Below are 16793 nucleotides of genomic sequence, written 5' to 3'. Positions count from 1 at the left end.
AAGGCTGATGGTGCCTGGCTATCAAGAGATATAGCATCTGGGGTCTCAAAGGCTTGAAAGTAAGCAAGCGGCCATCTAGCCTAGAAGCAACAAAGCCCACATGGAAGCAGCACACCAACATGTGTGATAATGAAGGACCGAGGGGACCAGGTTTCAAGTAACAAAGACGGGGGGCGGGGGGGATCATATCATCGTGAATAAGAGGAACGCATGATGGGGACCCAATGCCCATCTGTAGACAACTGGACATCCTTCCAGAGGGGTAGTGGTGAGGAGATGAGTCACTCAGGGTTCAGTGTAGCAATAATGAAACTCACAACCTTCTTCTAGCTCTTAAACGCTTCCTCCCCGCAACTATCATGATCCCAATTCTACCTTGCAAACCTGGTTAGACCAGAGGTTGCACAGCGGTACAGATGGGAACTGGAAACACAGGGAATCCAGGACTGATGAACCCATCAGGACCAGCAGGGAGAGAGTGGTGATACCAGGAGAGAAGAGGGGTGGGTTACAAAAGGGGAACTGATCACAAGGATCTACATATAACCTCCTCCCTGGGGAATGGGCAACAGAAAAGTGGGTGAAGGGAGATGCCAGGCAGTGTAAGATAAGATAATAATTTATTTAAAATAATAATTTATAAATTATTAAGGGCTCATGAGGGAGGGGGAGGGAGGAAGGAGAAAGGGAAAATGAGGAGCTGATTCCAGGAACCCAAGTGGAAAGGGAGTTTTAAGAATGATGAGGGCAACGAATGTATAAGTGTGCTTTACACAATTGATGTATGTATGGATTTTGATGAGTTGTCTGAGCCCCAACAAAATGATTAAAAAAAATAAATAGTAGGGGAAATTGTAAGCAAGCCACAGTACCCTGGAAGCATCACATCCACCTATTTTCTGTCTCTGTGGTGCTTTTAGTTTGTTAGCTTTATCCTGAGGAAATGATTTAGTCTTCACTCTTGGTTTAATTTGTCAACTTGAACAACCAGAATGTGACATTCATGTTTGTTTTTATCTTGACATGCTTCAAATCAAAATTTTGGACACATTATAATAAAATTTTCAGAATTATATAATATTAGATTTCAAACTATTACTCTGTTAGACTCAGTAAATATTAAACAACAATATTTTCCCACCCAGTTGAAAAAGAAATCTAGGGAATCCTGGGAATATGGAGCAACATACTAAAACTTACAGGATGTAGCAAAAATAAGCTCTAAAGAAAATGCACAGTAGTAAGCACCTACGGTTAAAAAGAAGAAATATCTAAAATCAGTAACCTAACTGTACAACTTGAGGAACTTGAAAAAAAAAAGAGCAAATGAAGCTCACAACATTGTCAAGAGGGGAAAGGACAGTACAGAGCACAGAAAAATGAAATACTGAATAGAAAAAAAAGAGAATCAATACAACAAAAGTTTTTATGCTTTGAAAATATCAACACAAAATTTATAAAATCAACACAAAAATTAGAGATGATTTAAAAAGAATACCTAGGAGTACATTTAACAAGAGGTCAGTTTTGTACACTGAGAGCTACAAACTACTGCTGAAATTAAGGAGGACAATCAGAAGCATATCTGTGTTCATAGATTTAAAGACTTAATGGAAGCTACCCAAACTATATCAATTATATACAATATCCATAAAAATTTTAACAAATTCTTCAATAGAAAACCCAAGTCATATTTAAAATGAATTGCAAGGAGCTCCAAATCTAAGTAATCATGGGGGCAGGGAGAGACCAAGGAGGAGAATGCAATTTCAAAAACATACTATAAATCTACAGCAATCAAAACAGTCTGGTACTGGTACAATGAAGGCATTTTGACCAATGGAACCGAAGTGAGAGTTCAGAAATAAATTCACACATCTATGGTCAGTTGATTTTTGATAAGGGTATTTAATTCACACCATGGGGAATGAATAATCTCTTTATACAAACAAGCAAACTTATCTCCAGCCACACATGAAAATTAACTCAAAATGGATTTATCTAATACTGAGTCAATTCTGATTCATATCACCCCTATAGATTAGAGTAGAACTGCCTCTTGTGGTTTAGTTTACAAGGCTATAAATCTTTGTAAGAGCAGAAAGCTTCATCTTTCTCCCATGGAGCTATTTGGTTCCAACTGCTTGAGGTTAGACACCCAGTATGTAACCCACTAAGCTACTAGAGTCCCTTCCACAATGCATTAAAGACCTAATTTAAGAAATAAAATCATACAGCACTTGGAAGAGAACAGAGGCATAATGCTTCAGGATTTAATATTTAACAATGGCTTCTTAGATATGGCAATTAAAGCACATGAAACAAAAGGCAAAATCAATTAAAAACTTTTGCTCACCAAAGGACTTGACCAACAGAGTGAAGACATAACCTACAACCATGCTGTCAAGTTAGTTCCAATGCATAGCAGCCCTAGAGGACATAGGAGAACTGTCTCACAGGGCTTCTAAGGCTATTGGTCTTTAGGAAAGCAGTCTGCTACATCTTTCTCCCCTAGAGCCGCTGGTGAGTACTTAAGCACTGTGCCATCAGGGCTTCTGTATATATTGGAAAAGGGTTTAAAAATGAAGAATACATAAAGAATCCTTACACTTCACAGCAAAAAGATAAACGATGCAAATGAAAAATGTACTAGGACTTCAATAAACATTTTACCAAAGAAAATTACAAATGCCCAACAAGTACATGAAGTAATGTCTACCTCATTAGTTATTAAAACCTACTGCTAACAAATTTATTGCACACCTAAGTGACCCTATTGGATGATCCTTTAAAACTGACCCCTAGAGTTTTCCATGCTAAATTCTTTATGGAAACAACCCATCACATCTTTTAAACTCAACCGTGGAGTCTAAATTGAATTTCAGTAAGGGGCCAAGTACTTGCCTGTTGCCCAATAGGGCTCTGGTTCAACTCACTATAGAAATGCAAATCAAAACCATAGTAAGTTACCAATACACCCTCATTAAGATGGCTACAATTTTTAGAAAATGGTGGTGAGGATGTGGAGAAATTAGAACTCATATTCAGTGCTGGTTAAATTGTAAAATGATGGTCAATATGAATAACCATATGTTCCACCAATTCTACTCTGGTTTATACCCCAAATCATGGAATATAGGAAAAGCAACAGATACATGCACACTAATGTTCATTGTAGCATTACATTCACTGTTTCCCAAAAGATGGAAACAATGTAAATGCCAATCAGTAGATGAATGGATAGAGAAAATGAAAAATATATGCAATGTAATAGTGCTGTGCCATAAGGAAAAATGATGTCTTGATTATTTAATGATGACTGAAAACATGCTGAATGAAATAAGCTAATTACTATAAAGCAAACACACAGTGTATGATCCCACTTACAGGCAAATGCAAAGGGACCAGAGTTTATGAGTGGTTACAAGAGATGAGAGTAAAGATTGAGAGGCTTCAGTGCTTAGAGAAGACTGAGCTTGCAGGGTGACACAATGTTTAAAGTGGAGAATAGTCTAACAGTTTTAAAATGATAAGCACAATTAGCGACATAGACTTGTACATGTAAAAACATTGAACTTGACACACACAGACACCCATTAAATACAATTTTTTAAATCTACGAGCTGATGGGCATAGATTTTGCTTCCAATTAAAAAAAACACCCCCCTTAAACTCAAACTCATCAAATTGATTGCTTCAAAATAAACTTTTTATTAATTATGACTTCCCCACTCACTATCATCAAGTTGATTATGATTCAAAGTTACTCTGTTTCAAACAGCACAACAGACCCTATGGGTTTCCAAAGTGTCAACTCTTTATGAGAGTCGAAAGCCTCGTTTTTCTCCCTTTATGATAGGCATCTCAAGTTTATCCAGACAATAATTCTTGATTTGTTTTCTTCTCCATAATGGTCTCATTTAATGATAACACTATCCACACCCCCATATCACTATCTGTCCCCCAGCCTCCACCCAGAGTCTCAGGCCCCAAACCTGGAGGCAGGTTTTTCTTTTATCTTCTAGTTTACATCCAATTTACTCATGAACTGGATCTTAAATTTTATTTGGAATCTCACTACTACTCCCCACTTCCACAACTATCACCCAAACCAAGCAACTATTCTCTCTCCCAAGGACTACAAAAGCTAAAGCTCTTTTAAAATCATATATAAAATTTTCGTCATGCAGAAAAATTTTCAATAATTTTCAATTATGTTGTTGCTATTAGTTCCCATTAAAGCTGGTTCCAACATAGCCTCTCCATCCCCCCTTCTAGGAATCATTCTGGCTATACTTCTTCATAAACATATTTATTAGTTCCTCTAAGGCACACAGTGAATTCTACATTCTTCATAAACTTTGAAATCCAAATGTATCAGTTCTTCTTTTGTTTTCCTTATTTATTATCTAACTTTCACATGCATACAACGTGATTGAAAAGACCATGGCTTGGGTCAAGCACACCTAAGTCCTTAAAGTGACACTTTTTTAACATCTCCCAATTTTTGGAGACAAAAAGAAAGCTTTATACTTTATAATGCTATAACAAGATGACTACTAGTTATCTGGATGGTTATTAATTTCTATATCTATAATCCCATTTGTTTAGTTATTAATCAAATAACTTGATCAATATTTTCTGTTTATGGTATTTTCAATCTCACTTTTCTGGCATCTGATAAAATCCACTTTACCTTCAACCATGGACTATCTTGTATCCGATATTTCGCATTTACAAAAAAAGAAATAATCTACTCTTTTCTGAAAAGGTACATGAGAGAGTAACATTGGATGGTTAAGGTTATGTGGCAATTTGGTTTGGTAATGTGGTAACATGATTATCAGTCGTCAATATAGAGGTCATTCTCTACAGTGGTTCTCAACGTGTGGGTCCTGACCCCTTTGGTCACAGAAGTCACCTGATTCTTAACAGTAGCAAAATTACAGTTATGAAGCAGCAATGAAAATAATTTTATGCTGGGAAAGGGGAAGGTGGGGAAAAAGGTAGTGGTGTTAACAAACCCAGAGACATGGGAACAACAAATGATCCAAATCGGTGGTGAGGAGGGTGTAGGAGGCCTGGAGGGCGTGATCAAGGGTAGTGTAAACTAGAGGAATTACTGAAACCCAAATGAAGACTGGGCATGATAGGACAAGAGGAAAGTCAAAGGAAATAGAGGAAACAGCTGTGAGGCAAAGGGCATTTATAGAGATCTAAATAAAAGCATGTACATATGTAAATATATTTAAATATGAGGATGTGGAAATAGATCTATGTGCATATATTTATAGGTTTAGTATTAAGGTAGCAGATGGAAATTGGGCCTCCACTCAAGTACTCCCTCAATGCAAGAATACTTTCTTCTATTAAATTGGCATTCTATGATGCTCACCTTCCTGACACAATTGCTGAAGACAAAGCGGGTGAATAAGCAAATGTGGTGAAGAAAGCTGACGGTGCCTGGCTACCAAAAGATACATCATCTGGAGTCTTAAAGGCTTGAAGGTAAACAAGTGGCCCAAGTGGCCCACATGGAAGAAGCACACCAGGCTGCGTGATCACGAGGTACCCAAGGGATCAGTTATCAGGCATCAAAGAACAAAAAGATCATATCATTGTGTGCTCACCTCCCTGATACGATCATTGAAGATAAATGGGTACATAGGCAAATGTGGCGAAGAAAGGTGATGGTGCCTGGCTATCAAAAGATATAGCGTCTGGGGTCTTAAAGGCTTGAAAGTAAACAAGCTGCCATCTAGCTAAGAAGTAACACAGCCCTCATGGGAGAAGTACACCAGCCTATGCAATCACGAGGTGTCGAAGAGATCAGGTAGCAGGCATCATCAGAACAAAAAATCTTATCATTGTAAATGAGGGGGGAGTGTGGAGTGGAGACCCAAAGCCCATTTGTAGGCCACTGGACATCCCCTTACAGAGGAGTCTCAGGGAGCAGATGAGCCAGTCAGGGTGTGATGTAGTAATGATGAAACATACAAATTTTTCTCTAGTTCCTAAATGCTTCCCCCCCCCCACTATCATGATCCAAATTCTACCTTACAAATTTGACTAGACCAGAGGATGTACACGGGTACAGATAGGAACTGGAAACACAGGGAATCCAGGGTGGATGATCCCTTCAGGACCAGTGGTGTGAGTGGCAATACCAGGAGGGTGAAGGGAAGGTGGGTTGGAAAGGGTAAACTGATTACAAGGATCTACATATAATCTCCTCCCTGGGTGACGGACAACAAAAAAATGGGTGAAGGGAGACATCGAACAGTGCAAGATATGACAAAATAATAATTTGTAAATTATCAAGGGTTCATGAGGGAGGAGGGAGTGGGAAGGGAAGGGAAAAATGAGGAACTGATGTCAGGGATTTGGGTGGAAAGCAAATGTTTTGAGAATGATAAGGGCAATGAATGTACAAATGTGCTTTATTTACACAATTAATGTATGTATGGGTTGTGATAGGAGTTGGAAGAACCCCTAATAATACGATTAAAAAAACAAAACAAAATAAAAATAATTTTATGGTTGGGGAATTACCACAACATGAGAAACTGTATTAAAGGGTCGAGCATTAGGAAAGTTGAGGACCACTGCTCTATATTGATCTGTTATGATCTTACCTCATTTTCAGATAATACCAATTTCACATAATGACCTGCTATTTGGAACTTCGACAAATTGCAAAGTAAGGAATACACTGAATCATAAGATTTTCTTTCTCAAATTCTATTCATCTTCCAATGTTTTCCCACTTGTCTAATATTAGATGGTATGATATTCATTTAACCCATCTTAAAACATTTTAATCTATGACATAGTATTTTTGACATATTATTTTTTTAACATTTTAAAATACCCTCTTGTTGTATGATGATTTCCCCTTCACCCAAAGTAATGTGTATCAATTATCTTGTTAGTGATTTTCCCACACCTACTCTTCCTTTCATTCTTATTGTTGTTTTTATTCGGTGCCTTCAAGTTGGTTCCAAGCCGTAGTCATCCTACGTACAACAGAACAAAACATTGTTCAGTCCTGCACTACATTCACAATCATGTTTATACTTGAGTCCACTGTAGCCATTGTGTCAATCCATCTCGTTGAGGGCCTTCCTATTTTTTGCTTCCCCGCTACTTTACCAAACATAATGTCTTTCTCCTGGGACTGGTCTATCCTTACAATATGTCCAAGTATGGAAGATGAAGTCTTGGCACCCTTGTCCCTAGGGAGCATTCTGCCTGTATTTATTCCAACAAAGATTGGTTTGTCCTTTTAGCAGTACATGGTACTTTCAATATTCTTTGCCAGCATCACAATTCAAATACATCAATTCTTCTACACTCTTCCTGATCCAATGTCCAACTTTCACATACATATGATGCAATGGAGAATCCCATGGGTTGGATCAAGCACACTTTAGCTTCTAAGTTAATGTCCTTGTGCTTCAATATTCTTAAGATGTCACGTGAAGCAGATTTATCTAATGCAACACATCTTTTGATCTCTTGACTGCTACTTCCATGAGAAGTGATTGTTGATCCAAGTAAGGCAAAATTCTTAACAACTTCAACCTTTCTCCCTTTATGTTCCATATTGGTCCAGTTGTAAGAATTTTGGCCTTCCTTATATCAAGTTGTAATCCACACTGAAGGCTACAATCTTTGATCTTCATCATCAAGTGCTTAAATTCTTCCTCACTTTCAACAAGCAAAGTTGTGTCAACTGGACACCGCAGGTTAATAAACCTTCCTTCAATCCTGATGCCCCACACTCTTCTTCATATAATCCAGCTTCTCTGATGATTGCTCAGCATATAGATTGAACAAGTATGGTTATGGGATACAACCCTAAACACACACCTTTCCTAATTTTAAACCATGCAGTATCGCCTTTTTTTTCCCCCACACATATCCAGGTTCTACCTGAGCTCAATGAAGTGTTCTGGGATTCCAGTTCTTCTAAAAGTTATCCATAATTTGCTAGGATCCATATAGCCAAATACCTTTGTGTAGTCAATAAAACACAAGTAAACATCTTTCTGGTATTCTCTGCTTTAAGTCAAGATTTATGTGACATCAGCAATGATATCCCTTGTTCAATATCTTCTTCTGAATCCAGCTGAACCTCTTTAGTTAGCTCCCTGTCAACATATTGCTGCAAGCATTGTTGGATGATCTTCAGCAAAATTTTACTTACATGTGATATTAATATTGTTCAATAATTTGAGCATTGTAGTATTTGCACCTTTTCTTTTCCTTTGTTAAATCTCCCAGTTGTCTACAATTTTCTTAATCATCCAGAAGAATCAACTTCTAGCCTAATTTATTGTTTTTCTCTATTCCTAATTTAATCTTTATTTTTTCCTTAAAAATCCAAGATCTGAGGAGGGAATCCTAGTAAATTCTGGGCACTTGTTTTGTAGTGGCTATGGATGACAGTAAAAGATCAAAATCTGTTTGCAGAGTTCCCACATACATGGTTTCCACTGAATTCCTTCAAATCTTTCACAAGGATGTGAATAGGCTTGCCCTCAGGCAGAGTACATTAGAAAGTGGATTACTCAAGACAGAATATTCAAACTCATTGTCACTGAGTTGATTCTGACTCATGGCAACCCTGCAGGGTGAAGATGAGGTGTCCCTTTGGGTTTTCTAAGTTGTGAATCTTTGTGGGAATGGGTGCCTCATTGTTCTCCTATAGAGTGGCTGGTGGGTTTGGGCTGCTAACCTTGTGGGTGGTGGTCCAGTGTTTGGACCACTATTCCACCAGAATCCCTATGACAGATATAATTAGGTTAAAATTGACATCTTACCATTTGTTTTCCCATTTGGCCCACAATACTGATTCTACCTGAGCATAAAGAAAATCCAAACCCTCAAAAATTATGAAAAATAACATCACAATAAACAACAAAAAATAACATCATAATAAATAACAAAAAATTGAAGTTACCAACGATTCCATTCTACTTGGACAGTAATCAAAGCTCCTGGAAACAGCAGTCAAGAAACCAAACTATATATTGCATTGGGAAAATATATTGCAAAATACCCTGTTACAGAGTTTCAAAGCAAAAAATGTTATTCTGATAACTAAGGTGCACCTGAGTCAACACTTTTTTTCCACCTCAGTCATGCAAAAACTGGACAATGAAAAAGAAATATCTAAGGAGAATGGATTTATTTCCATTGTGATGCTGACAAACAATACTGAATATACCAGCGAGTGTCAGAAGAATAACAAATATAACCCTATTCAATCTTGGCTATTAGATGATTCCCAATTTCATTCTTAAGCCAGTGAGAAAAATGAGCCTCACAGTGGGAAACTAACATGCATAGTCAGATAACTATTTATGGATAAATAGTTGAAACTCCTAAATCAATTATCATTTCTGACATTGCTGTTCAGTAAGATGAAACTCTGTTGGACTTATGAAGGTTTACTATTTTACTTATTTGGTTTGACTTGAATTCAACAAATTGATAGTTCATTTTGATGAATGTGGTAAATAACCAATCCTAATTCTTTAGATATTCAAATTCTTCATTGCAGGCTCTTAATCTATAAAATGAAGGCTTTATTGGACAAATCTTTCAAACTTCAAAACTTGCCCGTCACAGCACTTTGAAATAACTGTTCGTCTCTGGGATAACAGTGAAGCATTCAGGTGCTAACCAGGAGATTGGTGGTTTGGGATTACCTGAGGAGGCACCTTAGAAGAAAGGTCTGGTGATCTGCCTCTGAAAAACCCGCAATAGATACACTATAAAATACTGTTTCATTGTGACACACATGACACGTTCCTTCTGTCGGAATCACCTAAGTAGTAACCAGTTTAATTTTTGGTTCAATGGGCTAACGCCACAGCTACATTATAAAGATCCTTAGAGACAAGGCTCTTTTTCATTCATCATGAATGCCCCAAAGCTAGCACAATATCTGCTCTCCCCTCTAAGGAAAAACGTTTTTAGTAAAATTGGTTGCGGTAAATTGAATATAACTCTTTTCTAAATTTCTAAGATAAAATGTTTTTTATACTTATGAATTTGTCATAATCTGTTTATTATATAAAAGTTCTGATAAAATAAAATAACATTCCTCATTTCCACATGGCAGTGAATTCTTATGCTGTATCTTACAATGATATAAATATTATAAAGAATAATACCTAAGTTATTAGTTAGCTAACTGGCTAAGACTCATAGCAAATCTACAGGGCAGAGTATAACTGTCTGTGGGTTTCTGAAACTATAACTCCTTATGGGAACAGAAAGCCTCATATTTCTCTCATGGAGCGCTCCGTAGTTTCAAACTGCTGACCTTTCAATTAGCAGTCCAATAAGTAACCCATTATGCCATCAGGGGTCCTATAGTTTCGCTATTGTAATCAACCCAATGACAATGAATTTGGAGTGCTTTGTTTGGTTTTGGAGAAATGGTTAAGTAAATAATTTATCTATAAATAAACAAAATGTAAATATGCAAACACTGTCTATATCAAGGTCAGATTCAGATATTTTTTTACTTGAGATTTTCAGTATTTGGAAAGAAAAGTAGAAGACATGATAGATTAACAGAAATACCATTTTCCTTCCATAGACGCACATTAAAATTTACCATACCCCAAACATGTCATTCCAACATTAGCTACTTACTTGATGGCCCAAGGACATCTTTGCCATCACTCAGAAGCTTTAAATGCAGGGTATAAGTGAGCAGCAAACAAACAAAGTCCAAACCAGGAAGAAGCAAAATGCATCAGGATGGAAGCAGCAGTGAAACAAAAGGACAAGGAAAATAGCATTAGTTTATAAGTAGAAAGCACATGCACATCAACACTAATAATTAAATTTTCTCTCACCGTTCCCTCACCATAGCTCTCCTCCCCCTAAAATAGAAAGGTCCTGGCTGAAAAATTATCAAGTACTAAGTATTTAACTTTGGAAAATGAAGGTGGGGGAAAAAAAGAATGAAATTGCCTATGTATTTTGTTTTGAAAGTTACTAAAATAAAAAATATATATATTTGAAACTATAATTTAAAATTCAGGTTAAGAGTGGTAAAAAATTATCTTAAATTGTGAAGAACAGCCAAGGGTTATTCATTCCTCAAATATTTTATTTATAAAGTGGTTTATAAACAAACACCATGCACTATTAAATATTAGTCTGCATGCCATGAAAACATTTAACATTGCACAGAGATTTAGTCGTGTTTTTTTTTTAAATGAAAAGAAAAGCATTAACATTTACTGGCCCAAACCCAAATCACATCTACTTCCAGTCAGTCGATTCTGACTCACAGTGACCCTCTGGGGCGGTACAGAACTGCCCCCACGGAGTTCCGATGCTATGAATCTTTATGAGAGCAAACAGTCACATCTTTATCCCATAGTGTGTTCAAACTGCCAACCTTGGGGTAAGCAGCCCAACACTTAGCCCACTGTGTCACTAGGTTCCTTAATATTTACATGTCAAGCATTTTGTAACATTTTTTTCTAGAGACACCAACAAGATAGAACAAACTTATTCAAGATTGGCAAAAAAAAAAAAAGGGTAAATTGATTAGAAAGGTAAACTTTATTAAGTAGCACAAACTATTCTTAAGACCCACAGAATACGAAGCATAGTATTTAAAGTTGCTGGTTTAGTACACCAGCTGAGCGAATTCCTGAATTAAAAGCTTCCCAATTGAAAGAAACTACTGGCCTTCTGTCTAGTAACTATGTTAACACAAAAACATTATCCTAAATATTACTTAAGAACAAACTTTATTGGCCATGTTGGTAGGAATAAAGTTTTAGCTCTACTTAATTTTCAAGTATCAATTATAGTAACTTAAAAATTAAAGTAGTAAGAGTGACTACTACATTATTGCTTCTCTTATTTAACGGAAGCATGGCACTTAATTATGATCATTTTCACATACACACACACAAAAGGGCAGGGGGCTAACTAAGTTATAAAATCACACAACAGTTATTTACTTTATGCTTTGTCTTCTTGGAAGAAGTCTTGGGCCTGCTACTTCCCTAAAGTGATGGTTATTTCACAATAACCAATTATCTCTAAAGGCATTTATTTGCTCTATTTCTTTTTCTGTGGTTTACCATTTAAATTTGTCTATTAATTGATTTCAGCTATACATATAAAAAAAACTTGGTGATAATGAACTAATTGTGCTCAAAACCTTGTTACTGATAGTCATGCAATCACAACTAACAAGCTTGAGGGGAAAGATGAAAATAACTGCGGTGGGCGGTCTCTAACACGAGGCTGCCTTAAACAGGAAGGGGAACCAACAGAAATCTCCAATAGTCAGGTTTTCATTTAATCACCTCTCTTTGAGCATGAACTAAAGTTACTGACTTACTTCTAAGGAACAGAATATTACAGAAGTGATAGGATACTATTTTTTATATTATAGTTGCTGTTACTGTTTATTGATCCAGTTGTGAGAATTTCTGTTTTCTCTCTAAAGTGCAATCCATAAAGGCTGTTGCTCTTTGATCTTCATCGGTAGGTGTTTCATACACTCATTTTCAGCAAGCAAAGTTGGTGTATCTTCATATTTAGGGTTTCTAATGAGTCTTCCTCAAAGTTGATGCTGTGTTCTTTCTAATATAGTCCAGTTTCTCAGATTATTTGCTCAGCATACAGACTGAATAAAAATGGTGAATGGCTACAACCCTGACTCACACCTTTCCTGATTTTGAACTTACTTCAAACAACTGCCTCTTCGTCTTAATTGTGCACAAATACAATGAAGTGTTCTGGGATTCCTACCCTTTGCAATGCTATTCATAATTATTAAAATACTCACAGTCTAATGTTTGTAACATGCATTTTTGGTGTAAAGAATATCTTGGGGCACAATCTCTCTCTTTTTAAAAGTCATTTTATTGGGGACTCATACAACTCTTATCACAATCCCTACATATATCCACTGTGTCAAGCACATTTGTGCACTGTTGCCATCATCATTCTAAAAACATTTCTTTCTACTTCAGCCCTTGGTAACAGCTCCTCCTTTCTTCTTCCCCACTCCTCCCTCCCTCATAAGCCTTTGAAAAATTATGATTATTTTGTCATATCTTATACTGTCCAACGTCTCCCTGAACCCACCCTTCTGTTGTCTGTCCCTCAGGGAGGAGGTTTTATGTAGATCCTTGTAATCGGTTCCCCATTTCTACCCCACCTTCCCTCCACCCTCCTGGTATCATCACTCTCACCACTGGTCCTGAAGAGATCTTCAGTCCTGGATTACCTGTGTTTCCAGTTCCTCTATGTACCAGTGCACATCATCTGGTCTAGCCAGATTTGTAAAGTAGAATTGGGATCATGATAGTGGTGGGGGAGGGTGGGGAAAGCATTTAAGAACTAGAGGAAAGTTGTATGTTTTGTCATTGCTACACAGCACCCTGACTGGCTCATCTCCTCCCCGTGACCCTTCTGTAAGAGGAGGATGTCCAGTTGCCTACAGATGGGCTGTGGGTGTCCAATCTTCACTCCCCTCATTCACAATGATATGATTTTTTGTTCTTGGATGCCTGATACCTAATCCCTTTGACACCTCGTGGTCACACAGGCTGGTGTGCTTCTTTCATGTGGGCTTTGTTGCTTCTGAGTTAGATGGCCGCTTGTTTACCTGCAAGCCTTTAAGACCTCAGACGCTATATCTTTTGATAGCCAGGCACCATCAGCTTTCTTCACCACATTTGCTTATGCACACATTTGTCTTCAGCAATCATGTCAGGAAGGTGAGGATCATGGAATGCCAGGTTAGTAGAACAAAGTGTTCTTGCATTGAAGGATACTTGAGCAGAAGCCCAATTGCCATCTGCTGCATTTATAGTAAACCTATAAATACATGCACATAGATCTATTTCCCCTTCATCATATATAAATATATTTACATATGTACATGCCTGCTTTAGACCTCTATAAATGCCCTTTGCTTCCTAGTTATTCCCTCTATTTCCTTTTACTTTCCTCTTGTTCCACTATCATCCTCAGCCTTCATTTGGGTTTCCGTAATTCCTCGGTTACATTGCTCTTGATCAATCCCTCCCAGGCCTCTTACACTCTCCTTGCCACTGATTTTGGATCACTTGCTGTTCTTTTGTCCCTGGGTTGGTTGTCCCACTTCCTTTCCCCCACCTCCCCTTCTCCCATGTCTCCTGGGAACCATCAGTCCCATTGTTTTCTCATCCAGATTGTTTATCCAGCCGATCTTATCTAGGTAAACCTGCAAAGATAATAATATGCACACACAAAAACAAGACAGAGCAAAACAAAGCGACAAAAAAAATGATGCCAACAAAAAAACCAATGCCAAGAAAAAAGAAAAACTTGTGGATAGTTCAAGGTCTGTATGTTGACTTTTAGGAGTGTTTTTCAGTGGAGTCTGATTGGGGGGGGGGACACACAATCTCTTATTCTCTCTTGGACAGCTTGTCCTGGGGAAAGACACTTGCACATTGAGAAGCAGTCTTAAAGAAAGGACCCACTAAGCCTTGAAGAAATGAGGTCTGTCAACACCACGTAAGTGAATTTAGAAGAGATTTCCTGGTTTTCCCTACCCCACACCCATACACCTATTTAAATGTTCATATGAGATTGCAGAGCCCTGCCCAGCCCCCACTGCACCCCAACAGCTGGAGTGCAAGCATGTCTAATTTTAAGTCAAAGCACCTAAGCTAAACTGTTTTCGGATTCCTAACCGACAGAAACTGTGAGGTTTTAACTCACAATGTTGAATGATTTCCTATGTGGCAATGAGCAACTATAGTACTAGAAAACTAAAGAACTCAAGATGCTAGCAGAAACAAATGTGGGAAATGTTACAAATGCTTCACAGACATCCTCTAAAGAAAATTCTCCTCTATTTATATGAACAATTGCCACTTTCCCTAGATTTAACAATAACAGAAGCAATAATATTAAGTATATACATAGTTGGAGGTATTCCATTTTATAAGGCTAGTAAAATGTGAAGAATGTGAAACTAGTCTTCTCCTTGAAATAAAACATCCAGTTCATTTTTTTGTAATTAAATATTCTCAACTTGTGTTGATGAACAGCACTAGGTCAATTGCACTTCTTGGCTATTTAAGCTCAGAAAATAATTACTAGCAAATAGTAACTCCTGAATATTTGTTTCAAAATCCTTTAATTACACTTATTTTCAAAAATATATCTTCAAACATGCCTGTAAAGTAGTGATAATGATCCAATTACAGTATATGCTCGAGTATAAGCCGACCAGACTATCAGCCAAGGCTCCTAATATTACCACAAAACGGCATTAAAAATGTGCTCAACAACTCAGCTTATCCATAAGTATACACAGGGTATGTTAATAGGCTCACTCTGGCCACTCTGTTGAAAATAGACTAGAAGGACAAGGACAAGCAGACTAGTTAGGAGGCTACCACAATATTTTAGGGTAAAGATGAACTTGAACCAAGTTGGTAGCAGTGAAAGTAAGAAAGACTAAGTAGTCAACTTCTAATATATTCTGAATGTAGAGTCAATAAAATTCCCAAAGTGACTAAAAGTAGGACAAAAAACAAAATGAGGAGTCAAGATAATGGCAAACACCGCGCACCTGGACGCTTGGTACTGTCATTACCTGAGATAATAAGTTCCAGAGTTCTGTGGCGCCCTGCAGAGAGTTGCAGAACCCGGAAATGTGAAGAAATATGTCCAAGAGAAAGGTAGGGGTGGGGATGAAACAGATTAATATTTTTCAAGAGTTGGACTTTTGGGATTTTTCATCTACAACTCTTTGGAACTAGTTTGGTATTAATTCTTACAAAATAAATCATTACCCCACACTCTTCTTGGCTTTTGATGAAAAAAACAAAAAAGAAAAAATACTGCTAGAATTTTAAAAAACCCTCAGTTTTTTGTTTGTTTGTTTTCAGAAAGAGAAAAAGATATTAAGAAGTATCCAGTCATCACAACTATTTCTTTGCTGTGTAAATAAATTCTATTTTGGACGGAATACATGAGCTGGAAAAAAAACATCAATAGTAACATGCCTGGAATTTTCCCTTCATATACTGTGGAACTAGTACACAACCAAAATAGTTTAATTAAAAGTATGAAGCGTTTCTAACCATTATCTAAATCTCTACAAATCTTAGAAAAAGTATATTATGCAAAAAATATGGTTTTATCATAACAAACTTTTAAATACTTTCCATTCCATCTATAAATAGTATAACATAGGCAATCTTCACAAACACACCTTATATCCTAGAATAACTCAGCCATGAGTAACCTAGGAGGGATGGCTACTCTACAACCCTGGAGTAACAATCCCGTGAGATCTGTAATTCTGATTTCATTGCCTTTATTAAATGTATCACTTCCTTCTCATCTGATTCTTGATAAAAGTTAGTCCAGTTTTTTCGTAGAGGTAATTAAGCTGTTGTTGGCTCCAAAAAAGTTACCAGGAGGGCAAAGGAGTACACAAAACATCTTAAGAGTGCTCTAGTAGTATTATCTTTGGTCCTTAAATAAGAAATCCCTCAGTGAGGGATACACAAAGTAAATGAGAGCTGTTTGTTTCTACATTTAAATGTTTTATATTTGTGCAATTCTCTGCAAAAACATTTGTGCGTATTTTATCTCTGAATTTTATAGTAGAAATATTTAAGGAAATATTATATGGGAACTAGAATTTTTCACTATCAGGTAAAGACAATGATTTAGCCTGCCAGGCAGTTAATTAAAAATAACCAAGTCATATTTTTAACCCAACAATTCCA

The 16793-nt window shown here is 37.0% G+C and overlaps 1 protein-coding gene across 6 annotated transcripts in view; it reads right to left on the bottom strand.

Annotated features, from left to right (window-relative positions):
* OSBPL8 (oxysterol binding protein like 8) overlaps window positions 1-16793 on the bottom strand; it is a 200135-nt gene that overhangs the window by 91548 nt on the left and 91794 nt on the right. For 2 of the 6 annotated variants that reach the window (XM_075551253.1, XM_075551254.1), the window contains one exon: window positions 10672-10708. The exons of the other annotated variants lie outside the window; for them this stretch is intronic. In XM_075551253.1, coding sequence (XP_075407368.1) covers window positions 10672-10708 — 37 coding nt within the window. The remainder of the gene's footprint in view (window positions 1-10671; window positions 10709-16793) is intronic. 6 annotated transcript variants of the gene reach the window in all.

The sequence above is a fragment of the Tenrec ecaudatus genome, chromosome 6 (genome assembly GCF_050624435.1).
Source record: "Tenrec ecaudatus isolate mTenEca1 chromosome 6, mTenEca1.hap1, whole genome shotgun sequence".
NCBI classification, from domain to species: domain Eukaryota; kingdom Metazoa; phylum Chordata; class Mammalia; order Afrosoricida; family Tenrecidae; genus Tenrec; species Tenrec ecaudatus.
Note: the sequence above shows the minus strand (reverse complement) of the source record. Positions and strands in the feature narration are given on the sequence as shown.